The sequence below is a fragment of the Mirounga leonina genome, unplaced genomic scaffold, assembly GCF_011800145.1.
Source record: "Mirounga leonina isolate KUSES-001 unplaced genomic scaffold, KU_Mleo_1.0 Mir_125, whole genome shotgun sequence".
In the NCBI taxonomy this organism is placed as follows: Eukaryota; Metazoa; Chordata; class Mammalia; order Carnivora; family Phocidae; genus Mirounga; species Mirounga leonina.
Genome location: NW_023270305.1, coordinates 76,750,593 through 76,772,683, shown reverse-complemented (window position 1 = coordinate 76,772,683; position 22,091 = coordinate 76,750,593). Strand labels below are relative to the sequence as shown.

General features: G+C 49.4%; 1 protein-coding gene across 2 annotated transcripts in view; it reads left to right on the top strand.

Moving 5' to 3' along the window:
• The window catches only part of UXS1 (UDP-glucuronate decarboxylase 1), a 99,117-nt gene extending 77,026 nt beyond the window's left edge, over positions 1-22,091 (top strand). Inside the window, exons 10-15 of one of the 2 annotated variants that reach the window (XM_035001897.1) lie at positions 3,174-3,293; positions 10,269-10,312; positions 13,941-14,001; positions 16,391-16,448; positions 18,303-18,406; positions 21,226-22,091. In XM_035001897.1, coding sequence (XP_034857788.1) covers positions 3,174-3,293; positions 10,269-10,312; positions 13,941-14,001; positions 16,391-16,448; positions 18,303-18,406; positions 21,226-21,357 — 519 coding nt within the window. In that variant the 3' untranslated portion in view covers positions 21,358-22,091. The remainder of the gene's footprint in view (positions 1-3,173; positions 3,294-10,268; positions 10,313-13,940; positions 14,002-16,390; positions 16,449-18,302; positions 18,407-21,225) is intronic. The other variant, XM_035001898.1, reaches the window with a different exon arrangement.

Here is a 22,091-nt window from a genome sequence, read left to right as displayed (position 1 = left end):
CGTCCAGATGCTTGATAAAAACTTCTTGATGCTTGGAGTCATGAGCAAATGACTCCTGATCCTCACCCGGGACAAAACCATGGACACAGTGAAACCCAACCATTCTTAATGACCTGGCAGTTCCTTTTCTGAATCGCTGTTGCGCGTACGTGTGTGAGTGTGCAGAGACCCTGCATTGTGCCATGGTGGAAATTCAGATGCACCAGCCTGGTAGTCAGCAGGACACTGCTCCTGGCAGATGGAATATTGAGTGTGAGTTAAGAGATTGTACATGTGTTTGCTCATTGGTCCTGCAGAGGAGGGTCTCCTCAAGAGGCATCGCGGCCTATTGGGCACCTTCTGGGTTTTCATTCAGGGAAGCAGGCTTTGGTTCAGATACTGACCCTTTGTTCAGGCCTGAGATGGGGAGTCATTATACTTGCCTCCAAAATGTGGATGTGAACACCCACTGGGCTGCCACCATAAGCATCCGTGTCAGTACCTGCTGACGGGTCCGCCCTCCCACTTGGAGCCCCTGCAAGATCCCAGAGGATGAGGGCTGATGAACTGTGCATGCCGAATGGGGGTGGCCTTTGTGTCCTGATGAAGCAGGACACAAACTCTGGGAGATGCCAGTGCGCGAGAGGAGAGCAGGTCTTAAGTTGAGTGAGCCTTGGGTTTATGTTTATTTCGTTTGCTTTGAGAGCTGGAGTTTTCAAAAAAAGCATGGTGGCTATCCCAGCAACTGTACCAGTCCAGAGGCGTTGTCCTGTAGCACCTAAGTTCACAATTCAAACGGGAAAACCAAAACAAACAAACCCGTGTACGTGCTGGCCAGTTCATGTCCGCAAACACAGCTTCTGTAAGGCTGTGTTCTGGAGTGTTGTCCCCGAGGACAGAGAAGTCCGGAAGATGACAGCATTTGATTTGTTGCAAACCTTGCATAGCCTCTGCAACATGCCCAGTAGGCATGTTGGTTTGACTTGTAAATTTGATGAGGTTTTTCCAGTCTATTTCTAGGATAACACCATATTCATCTACTTCTCATTCTTCATCTTCACAATTAAATGCAAATGGATACTTTCTGAGTTCTTTTCTGTTGAGATCAACATCTCTGCTTCTTTCTCCTCCTCCCCCCATTTTGGAAATACTCTCTGGTTAGTTCAGCAGAGAAAGGAGTTGATTTATTCCTGGACCTAGGATTATAGCTCATACCTTAATCCTAAGACTCTGAGTAGCTCATGTGAGCATTATAATGCATTGCTGGGAGGAATTAGCAAAAATATAGCCGTCTGGTTTCTAGAAGTGAGCTGCGTGCTGGATCCATGCTTCCCAACCGTTTCAGACCTCGGTGCACATAAAAGCTGCTCGTGTTTGTCTAGTAACTGGGACAGAGCTGAGGCTGCTGTGGGCAGAGGTGGCCAGCCGGGTGGCTCCAACCACAGGGAGGCAACCCGGGTCCTTGGGACACGGTACCTCATCACCTCTCACTCATTACACTGGTGGAGAAATCTGTACTGAATCAGCCCTGTTAGTTGAGGGTTCTTTGGACCCCAGCCTGTACCGGACCTGAAGTGGTAGAATTAGAATAGAAAACTTTTGGGGTGCCTGGGTGGCTCAGTCGTTAAGCGTCTGCCTTCGGCTCAGGTCATGATCCCAGGGTCCTGGGATCAAGCCCCGCATCGGGCTCCCTGCTCGGCGGGAAGCCTGCTTCTCCCTCTCCCACTCCCTCTGCTTGTGTTCCCTCTTTCGCTGTGTCTCTCTCTGTCAAATAAATAAATAAAATCTTTAAAAAAAAAAAAAAGAAAAGAAAACTTTCTGGATGAGTAGAGACAACAGTAACAACCACTGCTGTTCGCTACCAGGCCCGGGCCAAGGGTTATGCAGGGATTGGCTTCCTTTTTGTGAGCCCCGTGTGAGGTGAGTACGCTCCTCTCCCAAGTACAGTAGGGCTGAGCAAGGGTAAGTGGAGCTGGAGGGCTCGTGAGCCCTGGGGCCTCGCCCTGCCATCCTGCTTGCCCTCAGACTCCTGGAAAATGCACGTGTGTAGTCTAATGGGTGAAACAGATTAGGCACGCAGACGCTGTAGAAGTCCACTAATTCAGGGTGTGATAAAAACATTAATTTTTGATTCATGAAGAAGCAGCCTGTGAAATTAATAATTGCATGAGATAGTTTCAAGAAGGCTTTGGGGTTTAAAAAACATACTTTCCTGATTACATATTTGAAATATACTTTTCCTGATACGAAAGTAATGCGTATTTCTTGTAACAAAAATAGAAAGATCTAAAAAAACACGTAGGGGCGCCTGGGTGGCTCAGTTGGTTAAGCGACTGCCTTCAGCTCCGGTCATGATCTCAGGGTCCTGGGATCAAGTCCCGTGTCAGGCTCCCTGCTCGGCGGGGAGTCTGCTTCTCCCTCTGACCCTCCCCCCTCTCATGCTCTCTCTCTCTCATTCTCTCTCTCAAATAAATAAATAAAATCTTTAAACAAAAAATTAAAAAAAAAAAAAAAACACGTAGAAGAAAATGAACACCTATAATCCGACCACGTAGATATAGCTATTCTCAGTGATGTTGGCACAGATCTTTTCAGGTTTTGTAGCTAGTAGCCCATAGCGGGCGCTGCATTGTCTTTAGTTTTTCACTAAAACAAGTCCGTTTTCTGTTGGGACAGATTGGGGGGTGTAGGGCAGTGTGCCGCTTTAAGAATGTGTGTCCCCCCTTATCCAGGATAACGCACTTGCTTGTTTTTCTTTGCATCAGCTACCAAACATTCATTGACCTTTAAAATCACTATTGACTGGTAAACCTGCACGAAATACCATGTGAAGATGATTATAAAAGAGTATGCACGGCATGGCCCTATTTGGGAAATATTTATTTACTAGGAAAAAAATGTTCTACAAACCTTTTTCCCCTTTTACTGCTTGCTGCCTTGCAGGTTCTCTGCCTTGCAGGTTCTCTGCTGGGAGGTCGATGGCCTGATGGGGGTGGAATCGAGGATGCATTCGAGTTTGGTATAACTCTGTGCAGTGTTCAGATTTGTTAGTGAATGTATTATGTAGACACTACCAGAAAGCCACTTTCATCTGGGAGCAAAAAGCAGGGCGTTTTCAGACTTGCTTTATGGGCCAGGCATCGGAAACATGAGGTGAAATGAAATGCATCCCACATCCTCTTCTCCTGTTCCAGGAAGGCGTTGAAGTGCGAGTGGCCAGGATCTTCAACACCTTTGGGCCACGCATGCACATGAATGATGGCCGGGTCGTCAGCAACTTCATCCTGCAGGCACTGCAGGGCGAGCCGCTTACGGTATGTGCCGGCCTTGGGGGGAGGGGGCGGGTGGGGGGCAGAGTTAGCTGTCTACCAGCAAGTGACAAAGGAGCAGTGCCTCTTGGTTCAGGCAGTTACTTTCCTGAGGTTGCCCCTTTGCCTTGGGTACATCCCACTGCCCTTAGTGACAAGGAGGGAAGGTGCAGGGCTGGGATCTAGAAGAGTGACGGAGCCTTGGTGGCCTTGCCTAGTTCGTGGGCTGCAGCCTGGTCCACGTGGCCCAGGCCTCGGGGTGCGTCTGCCTGCACCAGCCTGCAGGCAAAGACCTTTCTGATGTTCTCCTGGCCCACAGGCTATAGCCAGGGCCATGTGTATCCTCGGTGCCCCTCAGGTTGCTGAGAAGTGAGGTATCTGGGGCAGGTCTTGGCAGTTTTCTTGGTGATGCCCAGAAGCATGCCCTCTGCTTGTCAGGCTCAACCTGGGAGCCTTCTGGAGCCCACCTTCTGGACCTCAGTGGTCTGGGGTCAGTGGTTTGAGTGTATGGTACAGGTGAGCACCCTCAGATACCCACCCTGCATTAGGGTGGGTGGCTCGTTCCACACACGTCCCCACCGCCCCTGTCCCATCCTCAGGGAGGAGTGGTCCTCTCCTGCTCTACAAAGGGTTTGCTGATTCAGTTCTGTTGGTTTTCTTTGGTTTAGCTGAATTCTTGGTGTTCTCTTCCTCTCCTCTTCTGCTCCTCTGTCCTCTTGCTTTTCTCATTCCTCCTCCTCCTGTCTGCCTCAGCATCCTCTTCCAGCCTCAGCATCCTCCTCCTGTCTGCCTCAGCATCCTCTTCCAGGCCTCTGCATCCTCTCAGGCTTAGTGTTTGGTGGGCATCCAAACACTTGTTTTCATCTTGTTACTCTGAAAACTGCAGGAGGGTTTGCTTATCAGCTGAGTGGGTTCCAAAGGGAAAGTTACAGCTCTGTGTCTGTACATATCCATCTGTCTGTCTCTCAGTAGAGTAAGGTTACTGTTTTCTGTTCAGTGATGTTCACACCCATTAATTCACTTTACTCAGTGCTCACAACAGATGTGTGGGGCCCAGGTTCTGTTATTAGCCCATGGTCCAGATGGCGAGACCGAAGCACGGAGGTTAGAGGAATCGCCCAAGCTTACGTGGCCGGACGGTGGCTGCCGGTGTCTGAGCCAGAGCCTCTGCTCTTGATCACTATTCTCCATGGTGCTCGTTTTTTCTTGGATGGGTTAGCTACATGGCTGCCAATTCAGAACAAAAAGCTTAGCCTGCTACAAAATGGTATGCTCCCCCCGCCCCCAGCCCAGGGCAAGACACGTGTTACAGGTGACTTTTGCTGAACACGTTGCAGGCGAGAGGTGAATCCATACCCCATCTCAGGGTGCCAGTGCCCCGCCCCTGCTCTTCCCTCCCCCTACCAGCTGCTAGCTCTGTGCCTCAGGGCCTGCAGACGGCCATGCCGTGGTCACCCTGGGTGCTGTCCTTCTCACACTGCATACTGCTACAGTGATACGGCCTGGTGCTCTTGCCCTAAGATCCAGAATCCGGCCCCGTCCACCTCTTCTCCCGCTTCCCCCGGCCTCACTGCCATGCGCCCCCAGTTTATTGCCCCGGCCTCCTAGCCACTCATTCTCCCTGTTGGGGTCTCTCCACCCAGCAGCTAGGGGAGCCTCTGAAGAAAAGTAGCAGCTCCGGGGGGCTTTCATCTGCTGAGAGCCTGATTCACGGGCCCCCCGTGCACCTCAGCTTCAGCCCTGCTGCTCTGCAAGCTCAGCCCCTTGCTCCCACCTGTCCCAGGAGCACGCTCCTTCCAGGCCTCTCCCTGTTCAGTCATCCTCTCAGCAGGGAAGCGCTGAACCATTCTACATGTAATGACACCCAGCCGCCGCTCTGCGCCTCCTAACCGTGCTTTCTGTGGTTTTCATTGCACTTCTCAGCAACTGAAGTATTCTTTTCCAGCCCCCAGCCCCCTTTCGAGTGTAAGCGCTTTGAAATCAGGACCTGGTTTCATTCATGGCTGTGTCCGCAGCTGCCAGAAGGGTGCCTGGCGACCAGGCGGCCTGTGATAAATGCTGGTCAAGCTGAGGATCGGGTTTATAGTGGCCGCTTGCCTTTGTGATGAGCACAAGTGCTCTGTGGCTTGTTCTGGAAGTCGTGATTGTAGTGTTCCTGCAAGGTGAAGTTGCCTCTCCTCCATGCTCCCCTCTGCCTGCTGTTTGGGTCCCAAGGGTTCCTTCATGGGGACCCCTCAGCCCAGCTGCTTGGTGGGGAACTCCTTACCCTCAGGGACACTCAGGGACACTCCTGGAGCTGTTTTAGCCACTGCCCTCATGAAGTCTCCTCCCGCCCCCGATCAGAGCTGCTTCGTTTGCAGAGCGAACTATTAAAAGCCTTCTGAGAAAGGGCTTTTTGATGGATTGCCTCCTGGGCAACAGCCAGGGCCCCAGCATCAGGTGGGCCTGCCCAAGAAAGCACCCACTGTGGGCAGCCGGAGAGAACGCATGTGTTGTCGCCTCAGTGCCAGGGACCGAGGAGCAGGGCGGCAGCTAGTCCCAGACACGCTGCGTTTTGTCTTTTCTAGACACCCCTGGTGACAGGAGTCCTCAGGGAGGCCTTTCAGAAGTGTGTGGTCCCTCTTGTCACACAGAATTCTGTCCCCTCAGTGTTTTGATGAAGCCGCTCTTCATCCTTTGCTGTCTCTTTGAGATGGCGTTGCTTTTGTCAGACGGCTTTGTGGAGAAGTTCTGGATGAGGGGGTCCTGCGTTATGACTCTTAGTCCAGCCCAGCTTCGGGAGCACTTGGTTTATCAGGGAAGGAGAGTAAGGAGGCCCATCCATCCTTTCCTGCTCTGTTTCCAACATGTTCTTTCCAAGACTAAAGGCCTCTTTTGTGGCCCCTCAGTATCTCGCCTTCCCTTTTCCAAGCTGGGTTACTATTCTCACTTGCCTTTCCTGAAGCCCTCTGTCATCTTACCTCGGGGCAGATTTCATCCTTTGGGCCTGTCGCCACATCTTGAGTCACAGAGGTCTGTCAGGGTAACTCGGGGAGGATTGTGCTCAGTTCTGCGAGTCACGCACAGAAGCTGTATTCTAGCTTGAGCTCACAAAGCTCAGAAAATACTGTGTTCCAGTTTGGAAAGTTTACAAAGTAGATGGCACAGTTCAGGTAGAGCTAGCTCATTAAGTCTATCTTGAAGAGACTTGAGCTCATATTTCAGGCAAAGCTCTTGAGCGTGCTCACATGTTGTGAGCATGCGCACATTCGCATTAGGGTTTAATTCTGTTTTCTCACCTCACTGTGATTCATTCCAGTTTGCAGGTGAGAGAACAACTTGATTGAGGTGAATTTTTCCAGGTGTGGCAGATTTGGGGTTTGAGTCACGGTCTGTATCTTTTAAAAAAGGCTTGCTGTTTTTTTCTAGAGGGAAATTTTGGAGAAACCATACTTCTTAGACCAGAATCTACATTTTATTTACCCTTTATATCTATAGTGTGGTATCGGAAGTGATCCCTAACTTTGGGCCTTCGTTCATGGAAGCACATGGGACACAGCAGTGGGGTTGGGGTTGGGGTTGGCATAGTGCTTCTCATGCCTCACCTTCCCCCCCCCCCCCGCCATGTTCCTTATGCTCCCGGGCGAGTTCCCTGTGGTGCTCTTTGTGCTCCCCTCTAGTGCTCCCCTGCAGTGTTCTCCATACTCCCCCATAGTGCTCTCCATGCCCCCCATGTTCTTTGTGCCCCCCTGCAGTGCTCTTTATGCTGCTTCCTATGCTCCCCTATAGTGCTCCCCATGCCCCTCAAAGTGCCCCTCGTGCCCCCCAAAGTGCTCCTCGTGCCCCCCGTTCTCTCCCAAGGTGCTCCTCTGCAGTGCTCCCCTGTGGTGTTCTGTCTCCCCCCTCCCCCCGCTGCAGTGCTCCCTGGTAGTACTCCTTGTGCTCTTGGCTGCCTGCCTGCCCACCGGTTTACCTCTCCCTTTTGGTGGTTCCTGAATCACCATGCCGCTTTGACCTGCACACAGCCCTGGTTATCCAGACTGAACAGGGACCTGAATCTCCTTGCACCTCTGTCGTTCTGGGAAGTGAAGGCAGAGCTGCTAAAAGCCTGGCTTGTCTTCTCATGGAGGAAGACAAGGCGGCCATGGGAGCCGGGCAGGGTGTTCACCGTCAGCACCAGGCCCTTTGTTTCTCATGTGGTAGCATCTGTTGCTTATCTACTTTTGGGCAGGTCTGTGAGTGAGATCCGGTCTGTGCCCTGGTGTGCCTTATCGTCAGGCAGGGGGCTGTGCAGGGCTTCCAGCTGTTCCTGAAGTCAGGGTGGGCATATTTGCTGGGGGAGGTGGGATCGCATCTTCTCTCTCACATGTGCACTCTTTTTTACTTAACTTATTCATGTAGCACGCTTGCATAGTGAAAATAATACACACAGGAATTAAAAATTATTGTGTTGTAAATACTGCAGATGTATGTAGGGAGGCTGATTTAAACCAAAATAGAGATGAACAATAGGACACACTACAGAAACTTAAATCCAACAGGACTTTATAAAGATGCCAGGGAGGAAGGGTCCAGGGGCACCACTGACATTGCATTTTAACTACCTGCACACGCTGGGGCATGTCTTCAAGGTCAATTATCGACAGGACCCAGGAGAGTTGTGCATGGGGGTCCCCAAGATCCACGCATTCCTGCCACAGCCCGGGGAGAGGGGCCCTTCCATTGGCTCCTTCTGTAACGTGGGCTTTTTCCCAGAGGCCCATTTGCCGCCCATGTGGACATCAGGTGGGACCTCAGTGGCAGGGTATCTGCTGAGGGGCTTTCGTCACTGGACCTGAAGGGACCAGGCTGTGCTCCCCTCTGCAGCTCAGCTCTAGGCCCCTGGAACCTTATGGTGATGGAGTCAGGTTAGGGAGGGGTGCCTGAAGACACCCTGGCCTTCTGGGCATCACTGCCCCCTCTAGGAGGGCACTCTGAACAAGGCAGCGGTGTGAAACTCTGTAGACGCAGCTTATTTCAATCTAGGTTTTTGGGGCTTCCCAGTAAGAGGCTCTAAACCTTTCGGTTTATGCCATTTTGTGACATTCAGGCCACTGAGTGTCGCCATCATGATTCTCTTGTTCCTTTTGCTGAGGAAGGTGTTTGGGGTGGTTCTTCAGAATCCTAACCTTGGCGGCCCATTCACCTCCCCCTGGCTGTGGGCTCAGCCAGCACACAGCGCCGAGTCACGTTCCTTCTCTCACATCCAGTGGGACGGAAAACTGCACCTGCGTGTTTTTCTGTGGGTCAGCTCTGGTACATCACAGCTCAGAGAGCTAATGGGAGTGAAGACCAAGCCTTCACGGGCGTGTTGAAGGCCGTCGCTGTTCACGCATGGTGGGTTCTCTGTGGATGTTGCCGGCATGCAGCAGCAAATCCCCTGATCAGGGGCGGTGGGAAGGAGCAAAGAAAGGACATCCTACGTCCTACTTACTGGGCCCATGGCTTCCTTCCTGACTTGCCCAGATGTATCAGAAGGGTCAGCATGACCAGGGAATTGGGCTCAGGCAGAATTGCCAAGGAAGGGTGAGTCTGCTTCTCAGAGACCCATTCATCTTTCTTCAACGTTTCTTTACTGAGTTTGGTGGTTGCACTTGGGTCTTGTAGACAGAAAGCTCTGTAAATCACTTCCCCAGCCTCTTCTCACTGGGAGGGCCTCTGCCTAAGTAGGTAAATCCGATGCCCCTTTGACATTGTTATATCCGAATGCTTATTAAGATAACAAAAGCAGCCTTCTAACCCTGCTTTTAAAAAAAGAAAAAGGCAGCGGGTGCCTGTGAAGCATGCTTTTCTTCCCTTTCCTGTTCCTTCCGATTTGCCTCTCAAACCTGGTGGCCTGCGCCCTGGGGAGCCCTGTTGGAAAGCAAGGCCAGTGGGGCTAGTCTGGGCTGTGGAGCTGTTGGCCTCTGGCTCCTCTTTGGCATCAGGTGGCCAGTGACGGAGGCAAGAGTGTTGTTCTCTTCCGGGCTTGGGAGGCAGGCTGTTCTAGAAGGCAGTCCCTCCTCCCAGCTGCCGCCTTTCCACCACTGCAAGCAAGAAAGCAAGCAAAAACCCCCTGGCTCCTTCTCTGTGACTGTAGGGTGAGGGAGTGCCTCAAAGAGGCTCTGCCTCAGTCTCTTTGTTCTAACCACGTGGTAGACACTGCAGACCCCACAAGGTTATTGTTCAGTATGCGTTCATGGAGCACTGGTGGTATGCGGGGTGCAGTGGGGCGCAGGTGAGTCAGACACTGTACCTGTCCCCAGGAGCTCACTGCGGGAAGCTGGTACGAGTGGCAGAGTCTAGAGGAATAGGGGAGAATGGCTGAGCTTGAAGGGCAGAGCTGTTCGTTCTGGCTGGCGGAATGAGCCAGAGAAGTGTCACAAGGAGGGAACATTCAGACAAGAGGGTCTGTGGAGAAAAGGAACTGAGTACAGGCCTGGACATGTGGCAACAGACACAAATGGAGCGTGAGGGCCCTTCTTTCCTCCCTCCCTCCCTCCCTCCCTTCCTTCCGCCGCCACCTCCGTCTCCTATCCGTGGTTTCCTGGGTCGTTCTCAAACTTGGCTGCATGTTAGACTCACCCAGGGCTGTAAAAGTACCAAGCTGCCCGCCGCTTCCTCCCCAGAGATTCTGGGCTGGTCTGACTGGGCGCCCAGCTGTCAGGGTGCAGGACCCGGGTTCTAGGTACTGCTTCCTGCTGTGTGTGCGGCCGCCACCCTGCTGGGCTTGGAGACCCCAGAACCTAACGTAATCCCCGACGCGTCACAAGACCGTAACAGAAGCCGACTCCTTCCACTACTGACTTGGAAGGACAGACTTGATACATGGACGCATGCGCTTTCCCACTGTCGGGGCCTAACTTGGAGGTGCCCCTTCAGCGTCAGTTCGGAGGTCGGTCTGTGGCCCTGGAGTTTTAAGGAAACCCGTTTTCCCGCTACAGTGTGGTTTTCTTGGAGGCCTAACTGTCGCTTTCCTCCTAGGTGTACGGGTCCGGGTCGCAGACGAGGGCGTTCCAGTACGTCAGGTAAGGCAGCTGGGCCCGCTGCGCGCCAAGTCCGCCTTAGCGCCACTCCCAGCAGAGGTGGTGCAGACCAAGCAGCCCGCGTCTGTTCGATATGTTCATTATTTTCACATCTCTAACATGGCTCGGTTAAAAGTCCATTTTAATTTTCAGATGGGAAAGCCCTTGGGGTTCTCTGTTTAAAAGGTAAAATTTTCGGGGCTCCTGGCTGGCTCAGTTGGTGGAGCATGCGACTCTTAATCTCAGGGTTGTAAGTTCGAGGCCCTTGTTGGGTATAGAGATTACTTAAAATCTTAAAAAAAAAAAAAAAAAAAAAAAAATTAAAAATTTACACGTTAAGTCTGAGGCATTTATGACTCATGTGCTAATCTTTTACTGCCACCTAGTGTTTCGTAGGGAAACTTGCCCAGTTCCTGAGGGCGACTTGATTTCAGATCACACCAGTTGGAGAGCTGGCCTTACTCATCCAGCAAACCTGCAGGAGCTGAAACACACCCGTCTTAAACGTGGGTTTCTGGGGCGGGTGAGATTGTCCTCATTAAGGAAAAGATGAGGTAGACCATCCTCCTGTCAGATTTTATGCGGGACCTAAATGCGGGTAAAAATACATGTGAGAACCTTGTCGAATAGTCTCAGTGGTAATTATTATCGTTTTCTTGTTAATCCTCCTAAGTCTCGTATTCTTGTTGGCCAGTTCAGTTGGTGATATTTTAAAATGCAGTTTGGGTTCTGGGAGAAGAGTTTACTCTATAATCAGTTGCATAGAACAAAATATTTGCCCACATGACACGGTTACTATGAATTCTGTGCAAGTTTCTGATATCCCAAATCATTGTAAAATCCAGTTCTGTATTTTGGTACCATATATTTTTACTGTGCAATGTAAATACCCGGGAATGCCTGTCAGGCAGGGTGACGGCCGCACGCACAGCAGGAAAATGCTGCTCCTGGAGTGTCCCGAGGGCATCCCGGGGTGCTGTAACCGTGAAGTGGTGGCAGCGGGGGTGCAGGTCTGGGCCACCTCGGCCAGAGCAACCACGTAGACTTTTGTCTGATTATGTGAAAATCCTAGGGAGAAGCCTCTTTGAGAAAAATAACTGCTAGGGGAAAAAATTAATAAAAATAAAAACAGCCACTGTAGATTTTTTTCTTAAACACATCTGTCAGTTTTCACAGTTAGTCTAAAAGAAAGCTATGAATAAACGTACATCACAGTCAGTGTTTTTTTTCTCCCCAGCCATGAGTGTCTTGCCAAGCAGGACACAAAGCCTGGGAGTAAAATATAGCTGGCACATTTTGGTGCCCGAATATCCTAAGAAGAGATTTAACCAGGAAATAGCAGGATCCCTCTAGGACTGTTTTCATTTCAAAGCAGTTACCCCAGGAACCTTGTGCTCAGAGAAAATGCATCAAGCCAGATTCTGTATCCGGGCCATCTTAATTGGACTTTGTGTATTGAGTACTGTCTTTTCATAATAACACACCTTCCATCCCACCCACCTTCGCCCACCTCACCCCCCTCCTCTGTGCACATGGTGAGGGAGTCGTGCGGTCGTCCGTGACGTGGCATTACCTAGAACCACCTCACCGGTGGCCTCCAAACTTCTCCAGCTGTGACAGCTCGCAAAGTGCCAGGGAGACTGCAGTAAAAGGCAAAGCAGTTAGAACTCACTCTTCTTAACTGTGCTCATTTACTTCAAAGGCAACACATACAGAATTCATTTAAAAGGGCCTCAGACTTTTTCTGCCAGTAATTAAAAGATGTTAAGAATTCAGCAGTGCACATGCCGCACACCATCCCAGCTCAGGAGTGAACGTGCCCGCAGTGCGTGGCCTGCCCTGATGTGTTTCCATGACATACCAAACTCAGGCAGCTTTCCTGACTTCCCAGTTTTATTATTTAAGACTCAGATAAGTTAGTTTTGCTAGTTTTAATAAGCTGGGGTTTTTTTGTTTTTGTTTTTGTTTTAGAAACAGTTTTGTAGTTAAGAATGCACAACGTCTGAATCTATGGTTACCTTACTAAGTTAACTGTTTCCAGAATCCACGATCGCCTTGAAGTGGCATTTCCCGGTTTCTGAGGTCCGGGTGACCATACCATACACATTCACATCTTGGCATGACTGTGTCTGATGTTTTCCTGGTCAGGTTATGGCCTCATCCCCACAACAAAGGCGTGCTGTCTTTTTTTTAAAAAAGTCACTTTGTCAAAATGACACTTTTAAAGAGCTTCAGGTTAAATGGGTGTGATCTATGCAATTTTGACCTTAAAAGTTGCCAGCTGATTACATAAAAGATGCATGCCCCCCACCACGAGGATGATTGCATGAGTCCATTGTCTTCCAGCTTCACGTGGACCCCCTGGCATTTCAGTATTAAAATGGATTGTGGATGCTGGTGAATGGCAGCTTTTAACGTCTTCTGACGACTATGCAGAGACCTATGCCGTGAGAGATGTGTTGTGATGTAATAGAATAGTAATTACTGCCATCGTGATGAAGTGACTTTTTGCCAGTTTCTAGAAAAGTCATCCAAAATCAGCAGTTCCTTGCATTTGTGCTTGACCTATGAGAATGGAACGGACTATTTAGGCATGTTCACTTAAAATACCCAATCATCAGAAACAAAAATTCAGAAAATAGTTTAACTGTTTGCCAAATACCCTGCCCCCCCCCGCTTTTTTTTTTGGACGAAAAGGAAAGCAAAAACAGGTTTTGTTTTGAAGTTGACCATAGTAACCTGCTCCTTGCTGGTAATGATGGAGGAGGAGGAAGGGAAGGTTTCAACGCAGACTGCATTTGGATCACCAGAACAGAACTTTAAAAGTCTTCTGAGAAGTACAGCTAATGAAAGTAGACGTAGAGAACATGCTCGTGTGTAGCAGTGAGGTGTCATTTTTACGAAGTAACTTTTTTTTAACAGAGCCACACTTTAAAGCCTCTGAAAATAAGAACCAAACCTTGGTAAGCGAAAGTTTGCTTACTTCTCTTCACCTTCATGGCCCAGTCGGTCACGATCCATCTGAAACATCCAGGTCCCCGACCGTTCATGCGAGGAGTCTCGGGGGGCGGCGAGGGGTGGGGGGGGATTTGAAGGTGAGGGGGTAGGGAGCAGTGGTCTGGTTTATTTCAACACTGTGTTGTTTGGCTTTATCTGTGATTTGCCAGTATGAGAATTACATACTGGAGTGCATTCATTTCAGTGGGTCTTACTGGTTTTTTTTTTTCTTTCAAATCATTGCTTTTTCATATGGACCAGCTACGTGGGCTCACATTTAAACATGGACTTTTCATCAGAAACTGTATTAACACCATCTCTTGGGGGCATATGTCTGTTTTATTTTTATTTTCCAATCGTTAAAGGGTTTCAGAAGTAGACGAAAGTAGAGAACTTAAGCCCATCCGTTGCTTCCATTCCTGTTTAGCCATCTCTACCCCACACGCTGAGAGCGAATTCCAGATGTCATATCATCATCCATGAATACTTCAGCATTCTCAACGCCGCTTATTTGCAGGATTTTGTTTTGACATCGGCTTTCCATTTGGGGTTTGGTTTTCTTCTGGGAGGTGGCGTGGGTCTGCCCGGCACCTGCATGCTGCGGCGCCTGACCCGGCCTTCTGTTCTTTTCCAGCGATCTGGTGAACGGCCTCGTGGCTCTCATGAACAGCAACGTCAGCAGCCCGGTCAACCTGGTGAGTGCTTCCACTCCTTCCACACCCCCTGGAACGGGTCAGAGTTGTGTGCTTTTGTGAGACCATAAAGAGCCCAGCAACCTTTGCTTTCTTTGCCGGCAGCACACGTAGGGCATGCGTGTGTTTGCTTGCTGAATAGTAGAGGGGAAAAACATAAAATAAGAGCGTGCAAAGGAGTAAAACGTCTGCAAGGCATGGGTGAGTGGTGTGACAAACACTCACCCACCTCTGTCATCCTGAAGGGCCTGGGTCTGGAAATTTGTGAAAGCCTTTGGTGACAGTAGATGGACAGTTTTTTGTGTGCATTCCTTTCTCCGTTGTTTGGCATAATCTAATCTCTGGAAGACTTGATTAAGTGAGCTTTAGATCACGGAGGTTAAGAATGTGTCCCAGGTTCTGATCATGTATAATTCAGCTGGCTGCTCTGGGGGCACCTTTGTTGCTTCTTCCTTCATTGCTTCCTGTGGTCCCAGAATCTCCCTCTTGGAGGGATCGTAAGGTTCTTGCGCTCTGTGTTTTTAAGCAGTTTTACTGCTTGGTGAACATGCATCTCTTCAAAGCACTTCATTCTGTCTCTGGCCAGTTCTAATTGGCAGGAAGCATTTCCTTAGATTTAGAACTACAATCATGTTCTCTGTGAGCTACCCACTGGCCTTACTTCTCAGCGTGGAGGCCATTCAAGCTAATCCAATGCCTCCCGCAGTTGGGGTAACTTTCCAAGGATTTGGAGGGCAGGGTCATACCCTCTGAGTCTCCTCCTCCCCAGCTCTCAGCCAGAGTTCATGTTCATGTCTGGAGTCTTCCTACCCTCTCACTCACCGTCCTCTGAAGAGCTTCATTCCATCTTGTTTAAAATGTGAAGTGTCCAGTGCAGATTGCCCATCATTCAAATGCTCTGCTTCTGCCAACGGCCCCTGACATTAGCTTATTGGGAGCCATGGCCTCACCTTGACAAGCCTTGGATCGGCTTCAGGTGCTTCTCCCAAACCACCTCTCCTGCTTCCTACAAGGTTTAAAGGTTCATAGGTGTGGCCATGCCTGCTGATTCTTCAAAACCACTTCACTCAAAAACCTTTCTTTGTACTTTTCTTTGTAACCAGCAATCTGAAGCATGTTCTGTCGCATTCATTTTTCACTGAGTTGGGAGGGAGTTCTTACCAAGTAGGAAAGGTGGAGACCTCATTCCCTTGTCAGACTGTTGACCGATTCATGGGTCAGCATGCACCAGCCAGGGCTGCCTTCATGCACTTTTCAAAGAACATGAAATTAGAATGAGACGTGTCATGTGAGCCTGTTTCTTCCGAGCCTTTACCTACCTGATGCTGTCAAGGCCGGGCCACCTTTATCCTGGGTGTTGCTCCAGGCCCTTTAACATGGTGATGTTGTCAGTGATGTCCCCCACTCCCCAAGTAACCACAGTCTTTTCTTTAGGTACTAGGTACCTTCATTCTTTCTGAGGGGCCTTGACACAGGGCCCTTTGGGAACTCCCATCCCTGGGAGAAACCCGTCTTCCCCAAAGTCTGAAGAGTGTCTGCACGTAGCGCTGACAAAGACGGAGCCCTTCCCTCCCGAGTTCCTGTCACTCCACTTTGCTAGTCAGGCCTTTCTTAGTGCTCATATGTAGGACTTGGTCCCTTCCAGCTCCAGGCCAGATCAGGAAGTTGGGGGTACAGCGTATATAGGACACCTAATTGTCACACTTGATGGTGGTCTCTTACGATGGGGAGGGGGTGGCAAACAAGAGTAGCAGGATTGGGAAGGGAAGAGGGGCAGTGGCCGCCGTCCTGTGTGATGGAAGGAAGAAAAGGAGAAAATGGTTTTCTTTGATGGCCCCTAAGGGCAAGCTCACTCTATAAACCACATTGAGGCTTTCCCTCTGGGCTGCCCAGAGCCCTCATCTGCGAGTGCATTTTGGTTCCTTTACAGCTCCCATGTGCAAGTAAGCAAGTCTGTTATTGCTTAAGTTGTTGACACAGTGCACCCTGAGGGAAATATATTGTCTTAGGAGAGCTCGTTTTGCAGACCCAAACTTTTATGCCAAGTGACAATGCAGTTATGGTAACGTTAGATACAGAAATCGTCCTGTCTCTTGGCCAGATACCGTGTGTCCATATTAGATGCTCTTGACCTAGCCGAGGGGCATTCTTGTCAACAGACAGTTAGTCTAGAGGACAAAAGCAGGACCAGACACAGTTTAGCACTTCACTAGGCGGATCAGTCATCATCCAGATCAGGGAAGCACCCGAGGAAACATGAAGAGCCAGGAGCCTCATGACTTTCCAAGATGCCAGAGTCAGCCCATGGATACTTGGAAGACATGCATGTGGTTTGGGTGGTGGTCTTTGCTGTTGTGATTATACTTATAACCAGCAACCATTTCTTCCTTAGGGGAACCCGGAAGAACACACAATCCTAGAATTTGCTCAGTTAATTAAAAACCTTGTTGGTAAGTAAGATAAACACGTCACTGAGTGAAATTGGCTGCACTCACCCTATCAGTTAATAACACCCTGATTAGAAAATGTGTAATTAATACAAGCTAATTGAATTGGATAAAAAGCAGAACTTTTCAGGAACACTTAATTGTCTTCTGAGTCTTTAATTAAGTAATGGAAAGATAAAGATGAAGGAGCGTGGGAAGGGAGGTTGGTTGTGTTCACAGTTGTATCAGCAGGTTGGGGTGGAGTGGGAGGAGTAGATTTGTTCCCAGTGCTTGAGATGGGATAGTGGTAGATCACTCTGCACAAGTAACAAGTGTTGGATTTCCAAACACGGACAGTGATGAGAAGGAGATTTCCAAGAGCCAAGAGGGAACAGTACCAGCTTGTGTGTTTCTGATGGAATCTGCTGGCGAGTTTCAAGTTCTTGGCAGTTCCGGCCAACCTAGCCATGACATGTTGGCGGCAGTGTAGACACTGGGAGTAACCCCAATCAGGGGCGTGTCTGAAAGTTAGAAGAAGCTTTTGTGTTTTCAGACAGCACTTGCGTTGCAGATGCACGGTGGGTGAGCCCTTTGTCACATCAGCAGGCTTACTAGAGCTCTGGGAAGTCCTGACTTTTGGGGAGGGGGGGAATGATCTGTTTTCCATGGTTGACCAAGAAATTTGAGTCAGAACACAACCAGATTGGAGTGTGGCTGGCTAGACTAGGGTAAGCCTGATGTAGGATGTGCTCAAGTGCTTGTCTAGACCCCATACTTAGCTGGGTTGACTCTTGGGGCTGTCCTTACTGAGTTGGAGCTGTCATCTACCAGCATGTTCTTATCAGCTCTGGACACTCGGACAGGAGGGGGGCTGGCCATCCTTGGTCATAAATTGCAGGATCTCATGGCCCTAGCAGCCTCCCCGAGATGTATTTCTCCAGCTTTCCCACTCTGGGTCTGCCTGTCTCTACCCAGGTAAGGAAGGGATGTGCTCAGATAGCAGTTTGTCCAGGATCTAGGCTATCCCAAACCTCTATCTCGAGAGGGCCCCAGGGGCCAGCATCTTCAGCGTCACCCAGATGCTTGTTAGAAATGCAGAATAACACACCCCAGCCATGTCTTCTGGATCAGAATCTGCATTTTGACAAGATCCTTGGGCATTATAATCACTACGGTTCTGTGAAAGGCTGAGGAGCACACCACTCCAAACTGCAGAGGCTTACAACAGCAACCGTTGTATTGGTTTGTGATTCTGTGCCCGGGGCTGGCCTCCGCTGGGCGTTTCTTCTGCAGGTCTTTGCCGATGGTCCCTCGCGTGGCTTCATTCTGCTGGCCAGCACGGTAGCTGGACATCTTATGTGTTGGCTCAGGGCTCACACCTGCAGGTGCATAAATAGTTAGGTCTTCCATAAGGCATCAGCCCGGAACTGGCCCACAGTCATTCCTCCTGCACTCTACTTGGTTAAACACGTTGGAAGACAGCCCACTTCCAGGCCAGGGGCTCCTGCAGTGTGTGAATGCCTCATATGTGGCTCAGTGAGGCCATCGGATCACAGATGACACCACGTTTGCCACTTTTACTTACTTTGGAGTCTGGCTCTGTGGGCATGCCTGCTGTGTTAGCTGATGGTGGGTGGTCTGCCTGGGAGCGGGCAGCTAGGGAGCCCTGCCCTTTTTCTCAGGAGTGACTGCCTCCCACCCAGTTCTCATGGGGCCAGAGGTACAGTCCCCCGTGTGACTCAGTGACTCCATGGGAAATGCATTCCGTCATCTGCACCCTTATTCACTGCATGGAGGGAATTTCACTTTGAGGCATACAGTAAAAGTCCCACCTGGAGTGGTTTGTGATTCTCTTACCTTTCTTTTTTCTTAATTCAGGTAGTGGAAGTGAGATTCAGTTTCTCTCCGAAGCCCAGGATGACCCACAGAAAAGAAAACCAGACATCAGAAAAGCGAAGATGATGCTGGCGTGGGAGCCTGTGGTGAGTGCATGGCCGACACTGCCCTGTCGACAAAGGCCCATGGCGGGTCCTTGTGGGCGCTGGCGTGCTTGGGCGGACAGGACGTAGGGTTTTCTCCAGGCTGGTATATGGCTTCTCCTTTCCTGTGTCTCACTCAGTGACAGGGGAAATGGGAGCCCACTGTGGAGTCTGCTTTTGTAAACTTGCACACGCACATGGCTTACTCCATGAAAGAAGGATCCAGGGCAATGGCTGCATGCACTCTGGGCCTGGGTCGCCCTGGCTGACCTGCCTGTCTCCACTCGGCCCAGGATGTCCTTGGACATGCAGGGTTGGGCGAGGTTGCTGTGTCAACCGGGGCAAGCAGGTCACCCCAGTTCCCAGGAAGGTGGAACACCAGGTTGGGAGTATGAGAGACCAAAGTCCAGGGAGCGGTAACCCTCCATGCCTTTCTGTTGCTCCTAGACTAAGTTAGACTCCATGTGGCCTGTGGGAAACTGTGCAGGTAGATTAGTGTGTGTCCTGCAGGTAGATGTGGGAGATACCCAGGGAAGAATAAGTAACTCAAGAGGTGGCTTTAGAATTTAGGTTTAAATACCATCTTAATAGGGAAAGAAGAGGGGCACATAGGCCTCTTAGAGGACAGTAAATGATTTTTAAGAACGGTGAATGGGGGCGCCTTCGGCTCATGATCCTGGAGTCCCGGGATCGAGTCCCGCATCGGCCTTCCTGCTCAGTGGGGAGTCTGCTTCTCCCTCTGACCCTCCCCTCTCTCATGCTCGCTCTCTCTCATTCTCTCTCTCTCTCAAATAAATAAAATCTTTAAAAAAAAGAACTGTGAATGGGCCCTTAGAAGAACAGATGGGAGATAAGAGAGCCAGTGACAGGGCGCCTGGGTGGCTCAGATGGTTAAGCGTCTGCCTTCGGCTCAGGTCGTGATCCCAGGGTCCTGGGATCGAGTCCCGCATCAGGCTCTCTGCTCAGTGGGAGGCCTGCTTCTCCCTCTCCCACTCCCCCCTGGTTCTGTTCCCTCTCTCGCTGTGTCTCTCTCTGTCAAATAAATAAATAATATATTTAAAAAAAAAAAAGAGCCAGTGACAGTTTACCTGGTGTCCAGGTCTAGTGCCCTCTCCTGTGGTGAGAGTCAGTGCTCCCTAGTTGATGACACCTCTGGGAGGGGACTCAGGACAGCTGGATTTCTGTTGGAGGGCCTGTCTGGTCGGAGGAGTTCAGAGAGAGCCTCACCCTGCACTTGTTCAAGAGGCTGCAGCCCAGCACAGTCCATATACCTATCAAAGTGGCAGATTTGGGGGTGATGTGGTCCTGAGATCCCACAGTCATGTTTTGGGGCGGTCTCTTCTGCTGCCCTCCAGAGAGCTGAGTAGAATCCTACAGTGTTGGATCTTAAAGGGACTTGAGAGTTCCAGTCCGATCTTATTTTATCGTGGAATCTACAGGTCTGAGTGATTGAAGGCCACAGGGATTTGTTGAGTGCACTAAAAATATGCTCATGCCCAGACAAAATTTAATACATAAGAATTCCCGCCACACTGGGGCGCCTGGGTGGCTCAGTCGTTAAGCGTCTGCCTTCGGCTCAGGTCATGATCCCAGGGTCCTGGGATCAAGCCCCACATCGGGCTCCCTGCTCCTCGGGAAGCCTGCTTCTCCCTCTCCTACTCCCCCTGCTTGTGTTCCCTCTCTCACTGTGTCTCTGTCAAATAAATAAATAAAATCTTTAAAAAAAAAAAAAAAAAAAAGAATTCCCACCACACAAAGCAGCAAGTGCAGATCTTTGTTTTTAGAAGGCATTTGCCATCGGTCCTTTTGTAAGTAGAGCCCCTTTATTTTAAACAAAATAATTTTTAAAAAGCTAAATGTACACTTGCTGTGTAGTAACTATTGCTTTTATATTATGTGAGGTATGTAGGTATTTTTATTTTTCTGGAGTTTAGATGTATAACATTCTAACACATTTAGAAGATGAGACATCTACCACTGGTTTCTCTTACTACTAGTTTCAGCTAATTAGTAGTTTCTGAGGGATCTTGTCCAAAGAAGCGTTTAGTCATATACCCATCTTGATTTTTCCATATGTGTCTTGTTGACAGTGCTGTTGAGGTACAATTTGCATATAGCAAACTGCCTATATTTAAAATGTCCAACTTGATAAATTTTGATGTATTTCTTTACCCGTGAAACCATCACCACAGTCAAGGTAACAGGCATACCCTTCTCCCCCAACAGTTTCCGGGTGCCCCTTGGCAGCACTCCCCTCCTGACTTCTCCCCTTGTTCTCATGGGCAGCTGGTTGGATTTCCTGTTGGCTGCAGGGAGGGGCTCTGAATTAAGATTGCTTCCGCGGTGTCATCATGGGTTCTTCTCAGACTCAGCCTCTTAGGTCACTGGGAGCGAATGTCACATGGGAGAGTGAGGTGGGTGGGTCACGCACAGGTGTTTCCCAGGGCACCCTCCCTCCATCATACACTTCCGAAAGAAAGGCACATGCACACGGGCATTATTTTCAGGTGCTCTTTGTGGTTGATTCAAACTGAGATAGACCCCAAACCAGCAAGAGGTGGTTCAGGTCTTTGGGGATTAGAGCTCATCTTGTGTCCATCTGGGGTGTAATTTGTTAAATTGCCCAGTGCGTTCTGAAAGCGGCTTTGGAAGGACCTTGTCCTGGCGAGCCCATGATGCCGTGTGACCCACCCGCGGTGCTGTGAGTGCCCCTGCGGAGGGCAGGCCGCTCATCAGCATTTCCTGCCCGCGAAGCCCCGGGGAGGTCTGCAGTTTCTTTCAACAGTGACCTTGTCTCCCCTTCTCACCTTCTCTTTAAACAGGTCCCGCTGGAAGAAGGTTTGAACAAAGCCATCCACTATTTCCGTAAAGAACTCGAGTACCAGGCAAATAATCAATACATCCCCAAACCAAAGCCCGCAAGAATAAAAAAAGGACGGACACGCCATAACTGAAAACCTCACTTCTCGGGACGGGAGACTCCCTGTTTCACACTTGATGGGATGTATTTTTTTTTCTTTTTTCTTTTTTTTTTTTAAAGAAAGACTTAAAACAGGTGTCATGAAGAACAAACTGGAATTTCATTCTAAGCTTGCTTTGAAGAAATGGATGTGCCTAAAAACTCCCCTCAGAAAACTGCAAATTTTGCCTTGCACTTTTTAAAATCTGTCTTTTTATGTAAAATAGCGTAGATGCATCTTTGCGTATTTTCACGTTTTTTATCTTGCTATGAGAGCATATGTCGTGACTGTCATTGACAGTTTTATTTACTGGTTTCTTTGTGAAGCTGAAAAGGAACATTAAATGGGGTGAAAAATGCCAATTTTATTTATAAAAGTGGGTACTTATAAATGAGACATTATACTATGCATAAAGGACAAAAAAAAAAGCAAATTTAGCAGTATTGTCAGGTGGGTGACACACCGGCTTTTATTCTTCAGGCAGATAAAAGAATTCTGTTGGAGAGCTTTATGTTTCTTTTAATTCAGAATTCTTCCAAGGTCTAGTTTTTAGTTGCAAACTTGACTTTGAAATACTTCTGTTGGTTATCATGATCAAGGATATTTGAAATCACTACTGTGTTGTGCTGCGTATTTGGGGTGGGGGTGGGAGGGGACAAAGTTAACGTATTCTTGGTTAACAGTGGTTAAATATGCTATTTTAATAAAATATTGAAACACACTTGCAA